The sequence below is a fragment of the Falco punctatus genome, assembly GCF_963210335.1.
Source record: "Falco punctatus genome assembly, chromosome: 1".
Taxonomy (NCBI): domain Eukaryota; kingdom Metazoa; phylum Chordata; class Aves; order Falconiformes; family Falconidae; genus Falco; species Falco punctatus.
Genome location: NC_137580.1, coordinates 71,214,369 through 71,238,123, shown reverse-complemented (window position 1 = coordinate 71,238,123; position 23,755 = coordinate 71,214,369). Strand labels below are relative to the sequence as shown.

The 23,755-nt window shown below is 41.6% G+C and overlaps 3 protein-coding genes across 3 annotated transcripts in view; 1 reads left to right on the top strand and 2 right to left on the bottom strand.

Annotated features, from left to right (window-relative positions):
- Positions 1-1,322: 1,322 nt before the first annotated feature.
- On the bottom strand, positions 1,323-12,390 carry LOC308055339 (alcohol dehydrogenase class-3). Its single transcript, XM_080369211.1, has 9 exons — positions 12,256-12,390; positions 8,983-9,084; positions 7,895-8,036; positions 7,205-7,292; positions 6,189-6,408; positions 5,372-5,632; positions 4,481-4,616; positions 3,459-3,597; positions 1,323-1,595 (listed from the first exon to the last, which is right to left on the bottom strand). Exons 1-9 carry the CDS (start codon positions 12,265-12,267, stop codon positions 1,571-1,573), a joined length of 1,125 nt encoding a protein of 374 aa, XP_080225337.1. The 5' UTR covers positions 12,268-12,390; the 3' UTR covers positions 1,323-1,570.
- Positions 12,266-22,569, top strand: LOC308055412 (uncharacterized protein; the record flags this gene model as incomplete). The annotated part of the gene is made up of 4 exons (XM_080369313.1): positions 12,266-12,471; positions 14,238-14,291; positions 22,015-22,069; positions 22,449-22,569. The coding sequence occupies 4 exons, from the start codon at positions 12,266-12,268 to the stop codon at positions 22,449-22,451; spliced, it is 318 nt and encodes a 105-aa protein (XP_080225439.1). The 3' UTR covers positions 22,452-22,569.
- The window catches only part of LOC308055311 (alcohol dehydrogenase 1), a gene marked incomplete at its 5' end in the record, with an annotated part of 231,269 nt that continues 230,080 nt past the window's right edge, over positions 22,567-23,755 (bottom strand). Inside the window, one exon of the mRNA XM_080369152.1 lies at positions 22,567-23,533. Within this exon, the coding sequence (XP_080225278.1) occupies positions 23,509-23,533 (25 nt within the window). The 3' untranslated portion in view covers positions 22,567-23,508. The remainder of the gene's footprint in view (positions 23,534-23,755) is intronic.

Below are 23,755 nucleotides of genomic sequence, written 5' to 3'. Positions count from 1 at the left end.
TTTCTACTGAATGCTTTATCCAGAGCTACAAAGGAGTAAGAATTACTTCATTGCCGCATTGGAAGGCTCACTTCCACTTTTAATGATTTTTAATGAATTTTTTATTAATTCTTATGACACTCACAGGAGTTAACTTTGGTGTTTACTCTGTTTGAAATGAAGCTAGAAATGCAGCTACCTCAACTATTTTCAGAACGCTATAGGGCTATCTTTCCACTGACAAATGGAAAAGATACAACTGTCCCAGCTGTATAGCAGTGTCTTGGGGTAAGGTTATTGTTAGTAGCAAAACAGAATTTCTAATAAGATCACTGTTTGCATTCAATGTTCAAAAACAGTTGTTTTGACCAGACTCCCTTAACACATGAAACTTCTCTCTTCATCAGTGTCCTTGGTTCACTGAAAAGCACTGACTTTTTATGTATATAACTTTTCTTTAACTGGGTAGCCTTCCTGCCTCTGCTTTGCAGTCTGTTTTCTGCAGTTCCTCTGTTTTTCTGCATGTGTGGCACTGCTTCCAGGTTTCAATTCAAAGAAATTTTATCCAGTCAGATCACTTCAACTACAGTTAAGAAAAAACACCTGCAACTCCAAAATTAAGACTTAACCACTCCCCTTCCAACAAACAAAAAATCCCCACAAAACCCTGAAACCTTCATCACACAATGCTCTTTACTGTTGTTCCCTTGCACCCCTCAAGAGCAAGTGGGCTGTTGCACTAATAGTAATGTTACCTGCTTCAAATGGCATGACCCCATTTCTGACTAAATAGAGGTAACAGTCCCACACTGTTTGTTTTTGCTGTGTTGGCTGCCAAGGCTGCTTCAATTGCCAGTAAGTTCAAGAAAATAGCAAAACTGCCACTGAAGTCTTGGAGGACACCACTAGGGCAAGTGACTGTTGTTGTCTATGCTATTATCCTACAATAATGAGCCAAACAGGAAACAGGGCAGAATTTGGACTTCCTAAGTGAACACAAGTACACCTGGATGTTTAGGTCATATATCCAACTACACTCTGCTCTACAGTTAACTGGCTTTAAGGGACAGCTAGATGGTACATCCTTTGTAGTCCTACAATAGCCTCAGAAGCTTGGCAGGTGGAGTTGGAGTTCTTGCCACTCTCAGTACAGTTCAGCACATCAATGCTGCTTCTCAACCCAGCTGTACTTTGTGTAGATGCCTAGAGTAATGAATCCCACGTAATTTCCTATTGACTGAAGAATATTCCTCTGTCATGTACGCACATACCCCAAAATCACTAGAGGAAAACAGTAAGATACAGCAGTCACAGTCTTAATGCTCAATAATTCCAACGCCATGTTTAGAAATAAGCATTTATTAAGTAGATTAACTGAATTAGGCACTGTAAGTTCCACAACCCATGCTAATTATGTAACTCTATTCAGTGGTTACCGATTTTTTTGTTAATTCAGAATGCTCACCCTAAAATACATCATCTTCCTAGTTCCGGTGAGTTTCCATTTGCTTCATTCTACTTTCTATCAGAAATTCCATTATAAAAGGACAGTTACTATGCTGCTGGCCAACTGGAAGGTCCACATTTGACTCTAAAGCTTTAGGACAGTTCGAATGCTTAAAACAGAAAAGAAAAAGAAAAAAAAAGTTACCAGTAAGTCCATTTTCCCCCTTCTGTCCCCTCTCTTTCATTGCCAAGACATGCTTCAACTTAACTTCTGTCTTTTGTAAGAATGAAGTTATGCTTATGCCTCTTACTATTTATTAAAAATACTGGTTTAAAATGGATTAGTAATGCTTGTTATCTTTGGGGTTTTTTAGTCTCTCCTCCAATAAGATACACTCAAAATGGAAGCTTTTTCAAACCAAGTGCCAGTTTTGAGTAGCTAGCCAAGAATGTGGATCAGTAACATTAACATTTACAGGCATTCCCTCTTTTGGCTACTTGGAGAATTCTAAGTAACTTACAGTGTTAACTTAATTGTTAGTAAGTAAGTAACATTGTTTCATAGGGTATGCTTATGTAGGAATAAAGTACTGAAATGATACAGAAGTTTGTAACTGGGAAATGGGATCAACTGCTGGATGCAATTTACATAGATGAAGTGTTTCCAATTGTAAAAAGTACAAAATGCAGTTACCGATAACAGGCTTACCCAAAACAGGACTATATATGAGATAAAGCAGGTGAAGTTATTACTTTTGAGAAAGTTAGAAACACCATGCTGGTTTCTTGAGATAATGCTGCTAACTGTTTATCCACCTGCAGATGAACCTAACTATGGATAAACAGTTGCCTGCATTAGTGCAAACATGCAGGAAAAGATTTTCACTAGAACAACTCTCCAGTTTTTCCTCTTGTACACCTGGTGATTCTTCCTTCATTTAAAACACATTCTTAGAAAGTATGTGACCTAATCTTGTAAATAAGCTGGGTTTCTGCTCTTAGAGGCACTGGTAGCTATCTCATTAAGAGTCTCTGAATTTCCAACAAATTACAGAGCATCTCATTAAAATACTCATTTAAAAGAGGCCTGCTCTTGAAAAGACACAGTAGGACAAGTTTTAACACATCTCAGGCTAAAAGTGTCTAGTCCTTTCCCCTTGTGTGCATTAGATTTTAAGCTGCAGACAGAAGTTCTGCCACAGTATCCCCGTTTTCCCTAAAGCACATCCATGCCTGTATCTGTACAGGGCTTTACAAGGATCACCCAATATATCCTCTGTAACAATATCCTACTTTGCAAAAGCATTGCAGGTTGATCACTACTTGCAAACTATACTGCTATAAGGGCAGCAAGGCTCATCACACATCCAGCAGCTTGGTTTCTTTTTTTACCAGCAAATAAGAGTCACTTCAATATGCAGTGGAGTTGGGCCTTGCTGGGAAGTTTAATACAGCGTAGCCCAAGTCTGCAGCATGTAACAGTCCAAACTTACATTTATCTTAATAAAGCCACAAACTGCTGTACATTTAGTACAAACCCACCATATGAATGTTCTACCCCAGTTCAAACTAGAAAAAAATATTTAAAATGTAGCATATTAGTAGATCATTCCAAGTGATTGTGCTGGTAATCTATCCTAAATAGTTAGAAAATATACTGAAATCTACTATTAAAATAGACTAATAGCTTAATGACTTGTAAAAATGTATTAATGTGAACTCTCCTTCAGTCTCTGCATTTATTTTTCTGAGGAAGAATATTTCAGCAATGTTGGAAGTCTATGACTGGCTTGTCCCCTTTATGAGCTTTACATACTTGTGTATTTCCTTTACACATTATTGCTTGCTTTTTACTCTGCCTGTGTTTTGGCATATGCCTAGAAGCACAGAGAAAATGTATTTGTTTATCTCAGAATGAATGTGCATGGTGTATGTCAGCCTTTATGCTCCCTGTTTAAAACGTGACAGTGAGCAGGGAACCTGTATTTTGACAGTGTCTCATCTTCTACACCGTTCAGTATTATGATGATTACCTCTTTCCTGTATGCATCAGCTCAAAAGCCTCATTAATTTTGTCAAAAGGCAGAGTGTGAGTCACAAATTCATCAACCTTGATCTTTTTGGACATGTAGTCAGTCACCAGTTTCGGTACATTGTCTACGCTCTTCCAGCCTGAAAAATAGAAAGCATGCATTTGGAAAACAGAAAGAAAAAAATACAGCCCTTAGACGGGCACTTGGGTGATAAATATGAAAATGAACTGAGACCTGTTTGTCACTCCTGCTCTAGGCAGGCACTGAGCAAGGAATGCAAGAGGCCTGCTAGGTTTGGAAGAGTACACATTATCCAAACATGTAAGTCCACTAACCTTTCACTAGGTATTGCGGCATTCAACACAACAGCAGCCCTCACCCAGGAAAAGCATGTATGAGGCATCTGTATCAACCCCTCTATGTGTCTTTATGACCCAACTAAGTTCTGTATTCCTTGGAGAAAGGGCAGTGTAATAACAACATCACGTCTGGACACTTTACGAACTTCAGCAATTAGTGAATCCCCAAGTTGCCAGTAGCTGTACAAGTCTCAATATGGTTTTGGTTTGACAGCAAAAGAATTAGTATCAAGCACTTGTTGCTTTTTATTTTAAAGCTCTTTATAGCACATTCCTATGTTAGCCCCATGATTTACTTAGTGATTAAGCAACACAAACATGTTTATGTGAGTTCCCATTTTCCCAAAGACTGGGTCCTTTCACTGGACCAAACTGAACCAAGGCTTTATTTTGTGATAAAGCAGTCCCTCTGTACCATTCTTTTAGTACTATATAGCATAGTTATATTCTCTCTTCCAAGTATGTGAGATACCATACCTATGTGGTTTTTTATAGCCTGTCTATAGGAATCAGATTTTAAGTCTTTATCTTAAAAGTCAACACAGCAATTACTAATAGCCTGTCAGTAGTATATTCCTTGCACAAGCAAAACCAAGGCAGTGTGTTTTTCCTAGCTTTAACCCACAGTAAGTTATTTTTATACCCATACCAAAAAAAAGTTACCTCCAAACGCAGTCCCTTTCCAAGTCCGCCCAGTTACTAGCTGGAATGGCCGTGTGGAGATCTCCTGACCAGCAGCAGCTACTCCAACTATCACACTGACTCCCCAGCCTTTGTGGCAGGCTTCCAAGGCAGCCCTCTTCACAGATGGATAGGACAAAGCAGAACATTTATTGTTAACATTTATGCTGCATAGACTGGTACAGGTTGCACTTCCTTTTCCCAGTATTTAATGAATCACCACATTAGTATGTAAGGTACAATAAATACACTGAAAATTATGTTAAATTTTCCACTGGTTCAGACTTTCTTACACTGTTAAAGATTCACTTTTCTCTTTTTATATCCTGTCTGGCTTTCAGAGAAGTTACTCTGAATTCCCACTGGGAGTTGGGATAAACGGTAATAAAAGACCATGTTACTGACAGTTAGGAATACTGTTGTGATTCCTGAAAATCTAGCCTTTCATTCAGTAATACTTCTGCATTTCCAAAGGTTAAATTCAGTATTTGAGGAACTGGGGAAATACTGAGCACTCCTTGAGATTTTCCTATTTGTTGTACAATATATTTTATGTGGGTTTTGTTAATTTTTGAACCATCAACATATGGGAACTCTGGATTTTGAAGAACTCCTGGTAAGGATAAGTCTGAAAATTACAAGTGTCATTTTCAACCTAAGAAGTAGCATCTGCTTTCATTACATGAGGACTGGGATGTAAACTGGTCTTTTTCCACCATTTTCAGTTATCATTACTATTTAAACAATAAATAAATTAGTATGGCATGTTTTCTGTAACAAGAAAGCAGCTCATTGTGCTATTCAGCTTAGTTGTTTTAAATGACAGCTAGCTATCCCCTCCCTCTACATACTACTGTCAACACAAACACTCACCATGACTCCAACATTACCAATGCACTCAAACGAATAGTCTACACCACCATTGGTCATCTCAACCAGCACCTCCTGTATGGGCTTCTTGAAGTCTTGAGGGCTAATGCACTCAGTAGCTCCAAACTCTTTGGCTTTGGCATACTTATCCTTGTTAAGATCGATGCCAATGATGCGGGATGCTCCTGCTGTTTTGCAGCCCATAATAACTGCCAGCCCAACTCCTCCTAAACCAAAGACAGCACATGTAGAGCCAGGTTCCACCTAGGAATAAGAAAGAAGCCATAAGCAACACAGAGAAAATTCATCCTTCCACATGAATCAGAAACACAAGAAGTCCATAATGAAGGAAACATGAAGGTAAATATATATGGCTATGAGACTTTATCACTTAGATAAGGGAAACTATACAGAACTTTCATCCAAAACCTCCTTAGGTAATAAGCTTTTATTTTTGCCCAAAGACTCAACTCCTCTAACCTGCCCTAGACTCATACACACTCACCTAGCAGCTCTGTCTCACCCTGAGCTTCAAACTGTCGGAATAACTTGCAGCAAGATTAAGATGAATTGGAAAAGTAATTTCTACATAGCTGATATCAAAAGGGATGCAGAACCTTCTTCCTGGACTTCCTCTAAAGGGCATTAGGCCTTTACAATGAAGTTAGAAATTCTTAGCTAAACTTCATCAGTTGAAGAGGAAGAAGAAACAGAAATTTTGTACATCATGTTTACAGTCCCAACCTAGTCCCTAAGCTACATGTATACTTTGGTGCAGATGTAGTTGCAGATAAAAGCCAGAGGCAACCACAACCTTTACCTTAGCAGTGTTAACAGCAGCCCCATAGCCAGTAGAGATGCCACAACCCAGCAGGCACACTTTATCGAGAGGTGCTGCAGCATCTATCTTGGCTACTGAGATGTCAGCCACGACAGTATACTCTGAGAAGGTGCTAGTCCCCATGAAGTGGTAAAGCTGCTTTCCTTTGCAGGTGAACCTGCTGGTACCATCAGGCATGAGTCCTCTCCCTTGAGTAATTCTTAAGGCAAAAAGGAAAGTACAGTCAGTCTTAAACATAAAATACTCTCACCAGACAGTATCCATTAAGTAGCACAGAGATGCAGTTGCACACTTGCACCATTATTTTTTATTCATTACAATAAACCCAGGAGTTCCAAGAAATCAAATGCTAAACTCCTAAAACTTTATGCTGTTAATTCCTTCATAGAAGCACTGAAAGAAATGGGAGTTTATCAACACATTGACCTTATTGGCTACCAGTGCCAGCTGCCTGTGCCACTACAACCCCATCTTCACCTCATTCAGTACAATTCCCTTTAATAGTGCCTGCCAATTATGTCACCAGGGGGTTTTTTAGGTTTAGGAGATTTTTTTTCAGAATGGGAGTTGGAAATTTAGCTGGAAGCAGGTGTTAAGGAAAAAAGAGCTTTTGGCATAACTCTGTGTCACTTGACAGCTTTGGTACTGACTCCCAAAAGCTAAATTCCCTGAAGTGCTGCCCTTAAGTATGGATTAAATATGGAGTCAGAGCATTTATGTTTTCAAAGCTGTGGACACAAGCTAGCAGTTCACACCTTCACACACGTGAAAACTGAGAAACAGATTTATTTAAGGGGAAAAAGAAAAGAAACTTTAAGGAATAAGGGAAAGTAGCATGTAACTGACTCCCTAAAAAATGTACTTTCCAAGTCATTAAATGATGCATCAAGAGATTTATTCTTCAAAGACAACTCCTGTCAATTACTTTTGATAACCAGAACAGGTATACACTGAACAAATACTATACTGTGTGTCAAAATAAAAAGCATACAGACCTTATCTTCTGGCATAGATTTGTTTTAGGATTCTTACAGAACTTGCACTCTCCACACTGGGGGATGTATAGAGGGATAACGGTGTCCCCTAAGAAAAAAAATAATCTGTGGCTCATTATCAAGTCAAGTAAGGCATTAAGTTACTCAATTTTCATGGCTTTTATGTGAGCCTGTGTTCACTTAAAACCTTTGTGTATTAAAACATGTTTAAGGTATAGAGTAGCATTGTTTATAGAGTGCTAGATAAAACACTTTCTTCATGTCTGAGCAGACAGCCAATCAGAAATTCGTCATTCCAGAACAAATAGGAATGTTACTGTAAAACAAAACCACCCCAAATCAACAGTGAACGACATCATTAAACATTTTAAAGCCCTTTAATTATAGCAACAAGTAACAACTATCAGTTGAAAAAAAAAAAACACCACCAAAACAAAGCCATTCTAATTATACTGATCTAATTTCAAGTGATAAATCAGCAGGCTAGGCTCCTTCAAGCATTAAACCAAGAGCACATTGATTAGATTAGTGTTGTATCTCACAGACAAATCTATACAGTATTACACCCCAGAATAAGACCTTATATTGACTCCTGCAATATAGCATCTCAGTGGCCCAATCTAGCAGTTGACCTTGTAGTAAAATAACACTTTTAATGAAGGCAGAAAACTTGTAAGATAACGTTCTTACCCGGCTTTACTTTTGTTACTCCTTCCCCAACACTGTCTACAATTCCTGCTCCTTCATGACCCAAGATCACAGGGAAACATCCTTCAGGATCAGCACCACTCAGAGTATAGGCATCAGTATGACAGACAGCAGTGGCAATTATCTGTGAAGAAATATATAATCTGAGGCATCTTGAAGAACAGAACAGAAGCACAGATCTAAATGTTTCCCTTTGGTCAGAAATTCAGAGCAATTGCTGGGACAAATCTGCCAGCCCGGCAGCATTTGTGATATGGCCAACGTGCTTTCACTCCTGGCAAGGCACAGGGGTGCCAAGGCAAGGCACTACTTCTTACTTTGAAAAAGTAAACTCGTGATAGTACGTCTTTTCTCACTTCCATCAACTAAATTCTGATGCTGAAATGGGTAAAAGATGACCTCTGGTTTCCTAAAGCTTGAAATCAGTACTTCAAGTTGTCTCAAAGTAGGTTGGCATCTCAGATTTGATGTAAGTTAGTTTCTCAAAGGTAAAATGACCAGAGACAGTGCACACAACTCCCAGTGCTGCATAAATCCAGTTTAAGTATTAAACACCATGCAGAGACCCTTTCCACAGAGACAAATTTCACCTTCATGTGTATTTTTGGCAGATACAGGCTACTGGACAGTCCTAATCAAATCAGAAACCTGGGTATGTGGAATCCAAGAGACCAATCATGGCTCAGCAGCTAGTAACTTACAGCCTGACTGAAGTAAAATCCAGCATGTTACACAGCTGCAACAGCTCACAAGCTGCTACCCTTCAAGTAAGATCAAAGGTGTTCCTACTTCAGATATTGTGTGGGGGCTTAGTCTGTAACAACTGGAATTGATCCCCAAGACTAGCCATGATCTTTACACCAGACTGTGAAGTGAGACCATTAAAAATTGAGTGTTTTTCATAAACAGAAGATCTAAATACCATAATTTTCTTCTTTGTAAAGCCAGCTAAGACACTAATGAACTAATGCTATCCATTCAACATTTCTGCTGTTGGTAAACAAACTGTCCGGCTTTGGTACTTTGCCTCCCAAAATACAATGCACACAGCTAATGATTGATTTAATTACCTTGATACGAACTTCATGAGCTTTTGGTGGAGCAACCTCCACCTCCTCCAGAGAGAGAGGTTTACCTGCCTCCCAGGCAACAGCAGCCTTGCATTTAATAACCTAAACGACAACAAAAAAAGAGGACATCTGTTGTATGGTTCATCTCAAGTAATTCTTGTTCAGCCAAGTGAGAAAATGACAGAAACACTACTGGCTTTTGGAAAGAATCCCAGATCTGAAATTTATAATTTCAACACAAAGGCTTAATTGCCCTACATTTGCTTTCAGGAAGCTAAACAGTAATGAGTAAACCAAGATCTGAAATTTGGATGTAATTCTCTTACTGAGCAAAAAACATAATAAACCCAGGACTGCTTAGGAGATACTCAAATACTGCAGTGAAATAAGCAATAGGAATGGAAAATTGCATAATAAATATGGTGGTTTAAAATAACGGACTGGCATTTATTTGAGATGTGTTCCTTGAGCAGAGCATTCAAAGTAAAAAAAAAATCAGCAAACTGGAGGTCACATAAGGGTCTGAGAGCCACATTAAGAGTGAATTCCTTGTTCCTTAGGATGGCTTCCAAGTATGATTTTGGCAAGGAGAAACACGTGCATGAAGCTGAAAGGCAAACCCCTCCAGTGATGCACAGGGACCAGACAGACTTTGCTATATGGTTACTGTCAACAAGTTATTGTGCACTAACACTTTGGCAGAGATTCTGTGGATTACTGTTAGCAAGTCTTCATTCACTGCCCTCAGCACCCTGACAAACCCTGCTCCGCAGCTACTACATCTATATATCCCAAGAAGCTTTTCAAGCCAAACAGTGCAGAACCTGGATGACAGGGCAGGATCTGTCGGTCTGTAAATCTAATCTTGTCAACAGGTACATACGTGCAAGTGACTAAGGAAATCAGCAGGCATTATAGCCATACAATCCAGAGCAGCTTCAGGTGCTGCAAGGGTGCAAGCATCTGGAGTACAACTAGATGTCAGTATCTGAGTCTGTCCTTCAGGATAGCTGGGTATCAGATAATCTGGATTTTGCTTTCTGACAGGTACATATTTCAACGAATGTGGTACTCAATAGCTTCCTGCAGGAGACACATGAGTTGTGAAATCAATTTCCAGACCTTAAAACCTGAGGAAAGGTGTGACAGACGAGACTGCTTCAGAACAGATCTCTTCACAGCCTACTCCAGAACAGCATCCATGTATTTTGGAGTACAGTTATACCAGAAGACGTGCACTGATTCTCTTCCATACAAACAAGGTCTAAGCCAGGGGTCCTCAAACTTTTTAAACAGGGGGCCGGCACGTGGATGAAGCGGCAGGCAGCCATCTGTGGCTGCTTGGTTTCCCCCGCCAACCCCCGGCAGGGCAGGGGAGGGGGCAGGGGAGTTCTGTAAATACCGGGGGCCTGACTGAGGACCCTGGGGGGCTGTATCTGGCCCACGGGCCATAGTTTGAGGACCCCTGGTCTAAGCCATTCCTATGACTATTGGAAATATGAAGCATTTAATAGCATACGCTATAAACTGATACAAGAAAATGACATTTTGTGCATTCAAACTAGCTGTTGTGTTGCTGTAGAATCATTGAAAGGCAGACATACAGTCATCCAGTCTTCCTGAAATTTCACCGCCTGCAAGAGGTAACAGCACCAAGATCACATGTTCACCTTGCCTGGTATGATTTCTCTCTTGTATGTATAGAAGGAAATAATGGGTAGTTTAGGACCTTCTGTAGTATTTTTGTTGTACAGTAAATTGTATCAGACTTTGCCAGAGCCAGCTAACACCCTCGCTGTACCTGTAATAGCAAAACTGCGGGCGTTTACCTTGGCTTAAACTTGCTAAAATAAATGCTGCCAACCTAAACAGAAAACAGGTACCCAATCCTACAGCTGGCAGGAGCATATATTGGATAGAAATACCCTTAGCCTAAAATGGTGAATTCCCCTTGCCCTGCATTTTATTACAAGGATAAATAATATAAAAATGCACTGAATGTGGTCATAATCTCTAAATGTACCAACAATTTTGCCAGAAAATCTAAATTCAAGGCATAAAATGCAAGAGGGGATATCATTCAGCAAATAGTTTACTGGTTCGCAAACCATACCTCACCCTTCTCTGATGCAATCACTTGTTCTTGCACAGGAGACTGCGCATTCCTAAAATCTGAACTTGTACAAGCTTAGCTAAGCACAGGATTAAAGGGGGGAGAAAAGTCTCCATATGGGGTAAGTTCTGATCTTCCCAAAACTAGCATCTGGAAGCATATTTTGAGATAGTATCTCCTAATTCAGAAACTGTTAAACAAGCTGGCTTTTGAAGGCACAGTTAGGCCACACAGCCCTGAGGGCCCCTGGGCCACTCAGCAAGGGCATCAGGTCAGCCCCAATTCGGGCTCCCCAGCAGTCAAACTTGCTGCTGTCCCACTGCTGGAAACCCTAAAACCAACAACTGGAAAAAAAACCCCACCTCAACGTTCACCCATTCTTCATTTTCCCTGTTATTACATTAGCACAGGATCGCGACTGCGGAGTCGCCTGTCGGTCCGCACTCTCTCGCTGTCCCCCTCCACAGGCGGTGGCGTTCGGCAGTGACAGGGGCTGCCCCGCCGGCCCGCGCAGCTCCCACCGCCTGGGCGAACGCGGCCGCCCGGCCGGCCCCGGGCCGCATCAGTAGCTGCGCGGTAACTGCGGCGGCACGGAGGAGGTGCGGGTCCTCGCCCCGCTCCTGCAGCAGCGCGGCAAGCTGCCGGGCCACGGCCTACAGGGCAAGCGGGCCCAGCTGTGCCAGAAACGGCGCTGCGCGGCGGCTCCTTCCCAGGCGCGTCCGCTGCTGCTCCCGCTCAGCGGGCAGCGGGAGAGCACGCGGGCTAGCTGCAGCGCGCGCTTTCGCTCCTAGCGCGGCAAGTACAGCACCGGCCCCCCACGCGCCACCAGCGACGCCCACGCGTGCCGCGCGCCTGGTCCGCGCCGGGCGGGGACCCGGAGGCGTCAGGCCGGACCGGGCCGGGCCGCCCCCGCGCACCGGCGCGCGCACGGCGGCGTTCGGACGGGAGCGACCACCCCGCGCGGGCCCGCAGCCCCGGCCCGGGAAAGCCGCCCCCGCCTGCTGACCGGCGTGCGACCCGGGCCCACCCGCCTCAGCCTCCCACGCGCGGGGGCTGCAGGCGCCGCGCGGGCCTCTCCGCGCGCCCCGGGCGGCAGCACCCCGCCGCGCGCGTCCCCACGGAGCCCACACACGTCCGCGCGCGCGCGCGCGCCGCCTCACCCCGCTCGCCATGGCGCGCGGTCACCGCTACCCGGCAGAAGGGGAAAGCGGCGGGAGCGGGATCAGCTGCGCGAGCGGCAGCCACCGCGCCTCGGCTGCCGCAGCCTCCTGCGCCGCGCATGCGCGCTGCGCCGCGGGATCGAGCGGGGCGGGGCGGGTAGGCGCTGTGAGGCGGCGCGCGGGCCCCCTGCCGCAGTTCTCTCCTTGCGGACCCCGGTACGGGGGGTGTGGCTATTTGTGAGGGAACTCGCGCCAGTGTGGTGGTGTGGTGTGGTGTGGTGTGGTGTGGTGTGGTGTGGTGTGGTGTGGTGTGGTGTGGTGTGGTGTGGTGTGGTGTGGTGTGGTGTGGTGTGGTGTGGTGTGGTGTGGTGTGGTGTGGTGTGGTGTGGTGTGGTGTGGTGTGGTGTGGTGTGGTGTGGTGTGGTGTGGTGTGGTGTGGTGTGGTGTGGTGTGGTGTGGTGTGGTGTGGTGTGGTGTGGTGTGGTGTGGTGTGGGGGGTGGGGTGTGGGGTGGGGTGTGGGGTGGGGTGTGTGTGAGGGAGGGTGGGTGGTGTGGGGTGTGTGTGTGGGGTGGGTCATGTCATGGCTTGGCTTCTGGGGGCTGCATTAACCTGGTAGAACGCGACCCTGTCGGTCTGGCAGGCAGATGTACACACTTCTGTTGGTGAGGGAGCAGACACGTTGGCCTGGCACATGGGTCTAGGCCACTGATCACTGGGCTATCCAGTGTCCTTCCTGAGGAACAGGATGGAATTGAACCCTTTGGTGGAGCGTTGTATGTTGCCTCTGCGGGTAGAGCCTGTCTTGTGGCCAGCCAGAGGTACTTGGTGCCTTCTGTCTCACCTGGACACTGATGGGGGCTGGCCTCATGTCTCCAGTGTGGGTGCTTCACACCTGAATCTATACTTGGCTGGCTAAACTGTAGTGGTGGTGGCTTTACTGGGCAGCAGCGTGCTTCAAACTGTGTGAAGGCAGACCTGTTCCAGTGTAGGGTAAGGGACCTGCAGTGAAACAAAGTTTTGGCTGGGCCCTTGAGATCCCATCCTGCGGCCTTTGAAGCAAAGGGTCTGTTGCTACCAGTTGGGATCATTAACCTGTTCACACTGTTGTTTCGTTTTTCTGAAGAATCTCACTCCAGGCAGGGTAGGAAGGGCTTCTTGTGAGGTGTGCAGACATGGTTGTGTAAGACCAGGTCTTAGAACAGAACAGTTATGCCATGGGCTTTTGGGATTTTACATGAGATGCTGGTGCTTGGGGAATGATTGGGTGTAACTAAGTCCCCCTCAGTAAGAAATGGAAATTTTATTTTCCAGTGACAAGCTTAACAAGCTAAGTGAGTACCACAGTTAGACAACAGCACCAGCTTGGGGAAAAACAAACTTTAATAACACAACATAAACAACTATAGCATTTAATAAATAATATAAAAGTAGCATAACATTTAATAACATAACTAAAATAAAAAAATAAATCTGTAGGCTCAGGAAAGCTGAAACCTTCCTAAAAGGTAATTTGGACAGTGAGAGTGCTGTTTAGTTTTCACATATGGTGAAAGGCATTGAGAAGGAATGAAAGGATGTGTCTCCCCATGGCTTTCTTGAGCCTTTCCACTAGTTACCTCAGTTTATGTTCACTGGCCACCACTAAAACTTTGTTGTTGAAATCAAAGCAGGTCTTGTCCATTTCCCTAGTTAAACTCAGCTCTGCCAGCCCATTGTGTGGATTTCATGATCTTGGTCATGTCTGGTTTGTCAGTGCTTCCAAAAAGCCTCCAAACATTTTTCTGTTTAGCTGAAGTCCGCGGGTGCTCTGCTTCTGTTAGTATCTTTGGTATTCTGGAAACTGTTGGTACTGACTCTAGTAGGCAAAAGCACAGACACATAAATCATAACGCCTTAATGCTCATTGTCCAATTTCAATTTGTCCAATTTGTCCAAAGCAAATTGTCCAATTATCTTTTTTTAATTTTTCCTTCCCTTGCAGTTTTCTGATGCTGCCTCCAATGTTGCTGTGTACTATTGGAAGCCCCCGGATATGGTAAGTGGTTTTGCAATTTTCTTCCTATTCTCATTACTATGCGAGTAAATCAACTTACTGCACTGTGCTCTTGACTGACGTATCTATGCTTTGTCACGCGTGTTTCAGGTTTATATATATATAAGTTCTATAGGTGAGGGCTCCTAGTGCTACTGTGGTTTTTACGTTGGGTTCGTTTTGCTGCTGTTCTAGCAGATGTTAATGTGCTAATCAGGAGCATCAGTTTGGATTGAGAAAAGAGGAGAGCATGGAAGCATTGTGAGCCATGTGGGAGTGAGGCCTTATAATCATGTTTTGGCTTGGAGGATGTTCTCTGTTCTGTGTGGCAAGTGGGGATAAAGCCCAAAAAACCTGTTTTGGATCTGTATTACTTTTGGTTTTTAAAAAACTTCTTTTTATTTTAAATTGTATCGTTGTGTCCATCCTGGAGGCATTAATTTTTAGTGAGGGGTTTCTGTACCTTAATTTGATTTTGAAGTACAAGAAATTGTAGGGCAAGTAGTCACTTTCAAGCTTGGCAGCAATTATATTATAGAATCATAGAATGGTTTGGGTTGGAAGGGACCTCAAAGACCGAGCCAGGGGCATCTTCTAGTAGACCAGGTTGCTCAAAGCTGCATCCAACCTGGCCCTGAACACTTCCAGGGATGAGGCATCCACAGCTGCTCCTGGACAGCCTCTTCCGGTGCCTTACCACCCTCACAGTAAAGAATTTCTTCCTAATATCTAACCTAAACCTATCCTCTTTCAGCTTATATGTATATGCTGAAAGTATATGCAAGTGATCTGCCAGGATGTTCATCCCAGGGCAGTCTGAGTACCAATTGCAGAAGCTGGCCATATGCTGCCATCAAAACTAGGAGGTGGTGGCTTGGTGCTGTAACTGCTGGCTGCAACCACACACACTGGTGAACAGATTGATGAGGCACAGGGAGGCTGCAGAGGACTGATATGCCTACCCACAGGCAAAACTGAAATGTGTTCACACAGACATTTATTTTCCCCAAACAGAAATGATGCTAGATTGACCCAAAGGTAATTTTTCCTCCATTAATACAATTTCCTGAATAAAACCAGTGTAATTTAAGTGGGTTTGATAGATATATTTCCCTAGAAGAATCCCACTAAGCCTGGGATAACCTGTGCACAGATTTCAGCTGTGATGCTTAAGTGTAGCACTTTTTGTGGGGTGCTGCTCTCAAAACCATCCTTTTGAATTATGGTTTGTTTCCTATGAAGTACTGGAGGATAATAATTGAGTAGCAGTTAAAATACTAGAAAACCTTGTCTGTCTTCAAATTGGCATAAATTTATTTTTTTAAAGTACAAATATAGCTAGTTGAAAAATGGATATATTTTAAAACTCAATTTATTTCATTTAAATTGTTCAAAGCTGGTTGATATTTCTTTGGATAGTTCTTAGTTAATTATAATATTCTAATTTTGTAAATACAAATATTTTTAAAATATTCTTCAGTATTTCAAGAAACGGTTGGTTCCAAAGGAAAAATCTGAGCAACAACTTCACTAATTAACCCTAATATTCACTAATTAATCCTTGCATAATTCTAAAGTATATGAAAATAAAATAACTTTTCAAAACAAAGGCTTATGTTAATTAGATGTATTCAAAATAAGTATGAAAGTGTCCATGACAGTTTTGCAATAGAGACACATGAGGCTGGGATAGTGAAAGCTTTTTAGTATTTTAGATATGGAAATAAGTAATTTGGGGAGATTTGTGGTTAAATATGCTCACTTATTTGCTTTCATTGAAAATTGAATAAAACACAAAAAGCTGATGTTTTATGTGCTGATTCTAATAAATTAATAGTAAATGAACAATGCTAGGGAAATTTTAAAGATACAAGTGGTGGAAGGGTTATGCTGGCACCTCCTTGCTTGGCACTTGACAGCATGTTCTTCTGGTATGTATAAATGTCTTTGCTCATCTTTCAAACATAGTTATTTGGTCAGCAGTGAAACCAGTGATGTTTTAGGAATTGAGCAGAATTTGATGAGCTCTCCAATTATCTGCTGAAATTTGAAGTCCTGCCCAGTTAGTGATTGCTATCAAAGGGGCAAGAGAATCTCCAAGTTACTGGAAAGTTAGCAGTAACACATTCACTGGCTCAAGGAAAGGGCAGCTGAACAGCTCTCCACTGGTGCTTGGCATGTTGCAGCTGGTCAAAGAACTTAGCAGTGAGGATGGCAGAACGTTTTGTGGACAACCTCACAGGGCAAACCTCGGCCACAGGTGTCTGCTGCAGGCAGCTGCTGGAGCTGTGCAGAAATTCAACTCCCGCAGCATGTTCAGAAGCTGATGGGCAGTATGCATAGGAAGTAGTGGACAGGTAACCACTGGGTGGCACTGCTACAATGACAGAACTCGTCACTACTCAGAAGTGCTTCCACGCATTTTTACGTAGCAACAGTTCAAAATAATCGGTAAAGTGCAAGCTGCAATTGACTTAAGGCAGAGTTATTTTATAGCAATCGAACTTTGCTTCGTGTAGGTTTAGATTTTTTTAAAAAAAAGCAATTGTTTTTTTTTGTCCCAAACCTGCAGAAATCTATATATGTGTTTATATTTATTACAGAGTTGCTAGGCTAATTCATTACTTTTTTTGAGACTTGTCACTGCTACAAAATTAAGGCTGTGCAGATGTACATGTGGTGTTAGGGAAACGTGTATTGGGAGGAACTTATTGTAGTGTTTTCTTGGTAGGGAAGTGCGAGAACTCAATTAAAACATTTAATGAGTTATTTTGGAGTTATCACCTTCAGTTTTATTTGTTTATGCTTTAAAAGTATTTAAGAGAATTATGGGTAACCTCTATAGCAGGGCAAAAAGTTCTGTGTGCAGAAGTTACAGCAAATTGGCAGACATGATGGTATTTGCTAATCTTTGATAACTAATTTGTGCATTCATGACGTGCTGTGTAATTGCTGATGGTGCTGAGGGGTTTCCAGAAGTTCAAAGGGCTGTGGATTGGAATAAGAGTTACTCAAAAGAGGGCAAAAGGCATTACAGTCTTATGGGTTCAATGTTCAGCACTCAAAGAAGGGTCTGTTGAGCAGAATAACCTGTTCACAGTGGTAATCCTGTTCGCTGGGGAAGGTTTTGCACAGTTGCGCTGTAATATTCTGTGGGACTTGGTGCTGGAAATACATTGAAAGCACGACAGCATTTGCAAAAATGAAACCACATCCATGTATGTGTGTATAAACATTACAGGATAACAACAAAGTTTTCTACTGCTTTGTACAATATGATTCAAATAATATACTGCTAATTGCCATCCCTTATTACATTTCAGTGCTAACCATTCCATATTTGTGTGAGCTGCACTTTCTTAAAAACTTATTAAGTTTTAATACATATTATTAAATATTAGATATTAAATCAATTTGTTAAATAATGAGACCAGCCAAAAATATAGCTTAAATTCAATTGAGAGTCTTCAAAAATTTAAGATCAATCCTTAGAAAATGAAGAAAGTTTGATTGCTGCAACAAAGAAAATCAACCATGTAAAAGTTTGGTTTAAACTTCAGAAAAAAGCCCAACCCACAAACACAAAAAATTGATATATGGAGCTTGGATATGTATAGTATTCACTTACTGTCTTTAGACGTTCCTGTTTCATTAGAGCTTTGGGCAACCTCATTGCTGTGGCTTGTTCATCAATTTAGTAGTATTTCTGGCCTTTGCCAGGCTGTGAAAGTGATAGTTTGATCGGTTGGCTCAGTAGCTTTTTTGTATGCCCATAAAAACTGTCCTCATGCTGAGGAGAAATTTGTCAAAGTTTTCTTCCCTTGCTCTTTGCTAAATTGTCCTTGACACAGATAGTCGCACTAAAGGAGAGTATGACAAAAATATTTGTGAAGACAAAGTACTTTCAAACATCCTTCAATAGAGATCTTTGTAACCTGTTAAATGATTCTCCCACCCCATGCTTCTTGGGTCTGCTCCAATCCTATGCAGTTTCTATTACATAAGCTGAAAATTTTATTGCTCTGCCCTGTCAGTTTATGATGGTTATATAATTAAGTAATGAAGCTTTTGCAGCAAGGTAGAAATTTGCTCAAAGTTCCTGCAGTCAGGTGGAGTGCAGATGTACAAAGCCCTAGGTTCTGTAGGCTAACTCATCTTGAAACTCGCTTACTGTTGCCTAAAAGCCCAGACACATACTTCAGTTTGAAAGTGGAACACAGACTTCATTGTGCGTACACTTTCTTCATAAAGGCTCAGCACTGGGTACCTAAAGCTGTGGAAATAGCCTCATTGACTGCATGTTAATTTTCAGTTTTACATATGAATTAGCAGCAGGAATGAGGTTTTCTTGAAGCATTTGAAGATGTGTCTTTTTTTTTTTCATTTTCTTTTTAAATGCATGACTCATAAGGCAGGGCAATATTCAGCTTCTATGATTAAATGAACAGTATTATTCTTTATATATTATAATTTATATATATTAAATGAGCCTCATGAACAGTATAAGGAAGATTTGATTTTTTGGTAACTTAACCCTTTCCTGAAACCATAAGATTAAAAAAACATCATTGATTTTTTCAAATAGCAATGTATATGACACCAGGACATGCAAATAAAATTTCTTTGCCATATAGTCAGATAACAGCTTTGGTACACTCTCCATGGTCTTCCAACCCAAAATGAAATCCATAAAACCAAGTTCTGTTAACAGTGAACAAACTGAATTGAATTAATAAATCAGGTGACAAGAAAAACCAATTTGATCCAAGATTAGACACCTGCCTGATTTTCTGCTTGATTCCCTACTTTAGTTTTCAAGCCAGTGGTCACACTTTCTTTTCTGATGCTTTTTTTGTATTACCAGACACATACACATTTCACAAAAACTGTTACATCCAATTGATGGATATTTCATGAGTACAGGAAATTAATTTAATATAAAACGTCTCTCAAGTACCTAATTGATGCTGAGTATTCTGTATCTTTCCAGATTAAATATACCCACCACACTAAGCACTAATATACTGATACAGTAATAGTAATAAGCTGAATACTCTGGATACTGCATGAAATGTGCCTCAACAATCCTTTGGTTTTGAGGGACACCTGCTGAACAGAAGAAAAACACCTATAACACTATTACTAGTTAAACGCCAGATCTGTGCTGGTGGTTATTTTTCGGTTGTCTTTGCTATGGGTTTTGATTAAAAGTCAGTGTTTGGTCAGGATACCTTCATTGCTGTATTAGCAGTCAAGTGTTACTCCACAAATAGCTGATTTGTAAGGAGTCAAAATTATAAAGCTTTTTGTATTTTTTTATTTTAAGTATCACATAGTTTAGTTTTTGCTTGATGACACCCAAACAGCTTCAGTAATATCCTGGAGACAGGATATTTAATACATTAAATGCTGTTACATATCCAGTTACATTCTGAAAATGAAAAATTCCTTTGTTGTTGTATTCAGGTATGTGACTTTTAATAAACTGTGACTCTGAATGCTTTATCGCATCTTTTTTATCCAGTGTTTTGAGAAACTGAGAGGCAAACAGGAGAGCCTTATAATGATCTTGTTCTGATAATCACTATCAGAAATTGCAAGCCTCTACTAGGTATACTAACTGCTGAAACAGTGTCATGAAGGAATCTATGTTTTAAAAAGAATACATACCCTTTTTTGCTTCTGCTTTTCCTTTTGTATCTTTCCGAATTTCTGTGTTTCTCTTTCCTGGATACCAAAGATTATTTGGAATTAGATTTAGATTCTTGAAGCATGCATCATTTTGTTACTCTTATTTTCTATTAGAAGATTTGCAGATTTTCTGAGTTGTAAGTTTAATTTCTGAGGTTCCTAGAAGAATAAGGGATAAATCACTTTTGTAACATTCAGTATATACACTGGATGTAGTTGGCCAGGAGCCACCGATCACTACTCAGGAACTGTCTGGGAATTGGCCAGTGGGTGGATTGTATTGTGTCTCACTTGTTTTCCCTTGGGTTTTATTTCTCCCTTTCCCTCTCATCTTCATTACAATGTACAATTATTATTGTTGTTGTTGTTATTATTATTACTAATTTTTTAAAAAAACTTTAATTACTGAATTGTTCTTGTCTCAGCCCATGAGTTTTACCTTTATCTGATTCTCCTTCCCATCCCACAGGGCCGGGTATGTGTGTGGGTAAGAGTGAGCGAGCGTGGTACTTAGTTTCTGGCTGGGCTTAAACCATGACAGTATCTCAGCCCTGTTTCATGTGGTGGGGGAGGAGGTCAGCAGCACTTGCTGCTGGCAGGCTGAACGCCCAGCTCCCAAATCCCCTGAGCCCATCTTTAGCTTCACTGATGTAGACTGGCAGCAGTGCTATGCCCCAGCAGCTGTCTGAGCTCTTGCCTGGGACACGGTGGCCCTGTGGTGTGTCAGTGCTTCCAGCCATGTGGAAGTGCTGCTGGGCAGCCTGTACCCCAGCCCTGCTGCTGCTGGTCAAGTCCAGCTTCTATATGATCATGGCCATGCTGCTGTGCTCCTGTAATGGAGGTGAACACCTGGCACTAGAGTGGCCATGCACTTCTGGATCATTGTGATCTGCATTTCAGGTACCCAGGGATGTTAAACAGTTTTTCCCAGGAAAGTTTTCCTTTTTAATAGCTTTTTTGAGCACCTTTGGTACCCTCCATCAGACTGCAAGCACTGGTGATGTGTAATGTCCCAGGAATAAGGATTTTTAGAAGAAAGTTTTTAAAGTTTTCAGTATTCAGCCTGGTCTGCCTGCTGCATTTAAAAAACAAGAAATCTATCATGACATGTGGTATGATTTATGTGTCTTGCAAGCAAAAACTTTTTTCATGTGTCCTGAGCACCTGAAGATATCTGACAGGCCTTCAACAAAACATTGGGCTGTCTCCCAATTATCTGTGTAGCACAGTGGGTTTTGTCACTGGGATCCGTGCTCTCCATTTGATAACCTAGAAGCAGTAGAGGGGATTATGCTGTGTGGGAACAACCACTTGCCTGTGATGCATGGTCAGGGAGGGTGATCTTACAAGCATGTAAAAACAGAGCTGCCACAGCCATGTCTCTGCGTGCTGGAGCTATACAACTCACCTGTGCTGTTTCCTGGTGGACTTGCTGGGTGGTGGGATGGGGCAGGAGAGCAGAAACACAGGTGTGTTGAGGTGTATGTGAAGCCAAGTGACGTTCAATAAACACTGACCTAGTTTAAGGTCTGAGGAAACACTTGTGCTTTGTCGGACAAAGTTTGTCTCTTGGGAAATTATTTACTTTTTCATCATTTCTGTGGCTTTTTCATAGTGTCGTCATGTGCTAAGGGGCAGATCATGCTCTGATGGGAAGTGGTGGACCCTGCTTGTTCACAGGAAAGTTCCTAAATGGAGGCTTGCATGGCACTGCTGTGGGTGGCCCTGAACCCACCTGGATTACCTCAGAGTCAGGGAGCCATTGGGAAGGTCTGTCAGAAACATGCTGTCCAGAGCTGCACAATCATACAAACAAATCAATCTTCAGCTGAGTGTGGATGGAGATCTGCAGGGAGAAATACTGTAGGATAGTATGAACTATTTTTCATTCTCCAGTTCCTTCATGTGAAGACACCACTAGATGGCTGCATTAAATCATTCTTATTAGAGACATTTTATAACAGGTTTATTGTTTTGGACCCCAGCAACTATCCTAATAAAGATACTAACAGCAGGTGTTTACTATGCTTTGCAGGTTACAACAACAGAAATGGGCTTTGTGTGATCCTGAAGAGGACAGAAGTGAGGAGGTTTGTTGTACTTTATTCCCTAGCTCTATGGGGTTTTTTTTTTCTTCTACTTTGAATACTGTTGTTATAGTCTTTACCATTCATGAAGTAAGGAATGCCTTGGAAAAAACATGTATCTGGCATATGGATACTTTACCTCTCCATACTCCTTTCTGTCCTCAAGCTAGGTTTAAACAGGCCTTCTTTGGCTTCTGTTTAAGTCATGAGTTAAACGTACCTTAGCTGGTACAATAAACTAGCTTGGCCTTCACAGAAAACGTTTTATTAGAATACTCTGAGAATTGAGATATTATTATGCTCTTGTTTCTGCTGAATCCATGTTACTACAGCTGAGATCAATTAAGTGGAATTAAATCCCCTCTCATTCTATTTTGAATAGTGATCTGGTTCACACTGTTGGTTCACACACAACCTGCCTTGGGAAGAGATCAGGACTCTCCAACTGAATTGCACCTGAAAAAAGTTTTTATGTTGCTGAAAAAATCTTCAGATCTGACTGCACAGGTAACCCCATAGGAACAAATACTGAAATCTGGATATTAAACACGTGTATGTATAATAAATTCAGCAATTAAGGATCTTCTGTTAAAGTCTAATCTCTTGGTAAACTTAGCATCAAATCATTAACCTAGCTGTGCAACTCCATGACTCTTTCTGCTGACATAAACAAGTCAGTCATCATTAGCACACAAGTCCTCTTACATCATGGGCTCTTCTACCGAGCTACCATGCACATGAGTGCCTGCAAGCTCTGATTTGTACTTTCAAGAGATAATTCAATGTTGAATTATCACAAAGCAGAACACCACCACAGCAATTTTATATGAAATTCTTGAAAGTGTTTGAAAGTGTTAGTTTGGTAAAATATCCAGTTCCGAGACATTCTCCAGTGCCCAAGTCTATGATTTACTTAAATATAATTTACTGAAATTATTAATTCAAACATATACTCACCGTAAGTTCTAATCTCTGCAGTAATTTCCTTGCCTGTCAGATAATGGAATACTAAAATTATTCAGGATGAATACATAGTTATTACCTAGAGTTTTACTGTGCTGAGCTGCATGCAAAAATCTGTTAAGCTTGCAGTGTTATGAAGGCCCAAAGAAACAGTTTTCTTCAGTTTTCTTTTATTAAAATATTCCATATTGAAAGACATCTTAAAAAATCCAAACCTTTTATAACACCTGTGACAGCACCAAGTCCTAACTATTAAAAGAAAATTGCAGCACAGTACAGAGGATTTAAAGCAAGAATCAGGAGGAAGAGGTAGGAGGAAAAAGATTATTTCATTTATAAATGCTGTGCTTGAAGTCTAGGGTTTGAGCTTGATGGTGGTAGACCTTTCAGAAGTGTCTTTGTTTTTCATACCAGTTGTATCAGAGGATAATGAATTTTGTACTGGTGCTGAGCCATCTGCTGCTTATCAGTTGGGAGTCCTAAAACACCAGGACACTGCGAATACTGCAAGATTAAATGACAAGTTAGTGACTGTAGAAAAGCCCCTGGGCTGACATCAGCCAAAGACTGCTTTTTCTCTGAAAATCTATGCTATTGCTGTCAACTAGGGTACTCCCTCCCGGCTCCCCCCAGCTCCAGCTTGCAGCAGAATGACAACAGATGTGCAAACTTTGCTGCAGATGCAGAGAACAAAATGCATGCCAGATTGCAAAGCCTTCACTCATG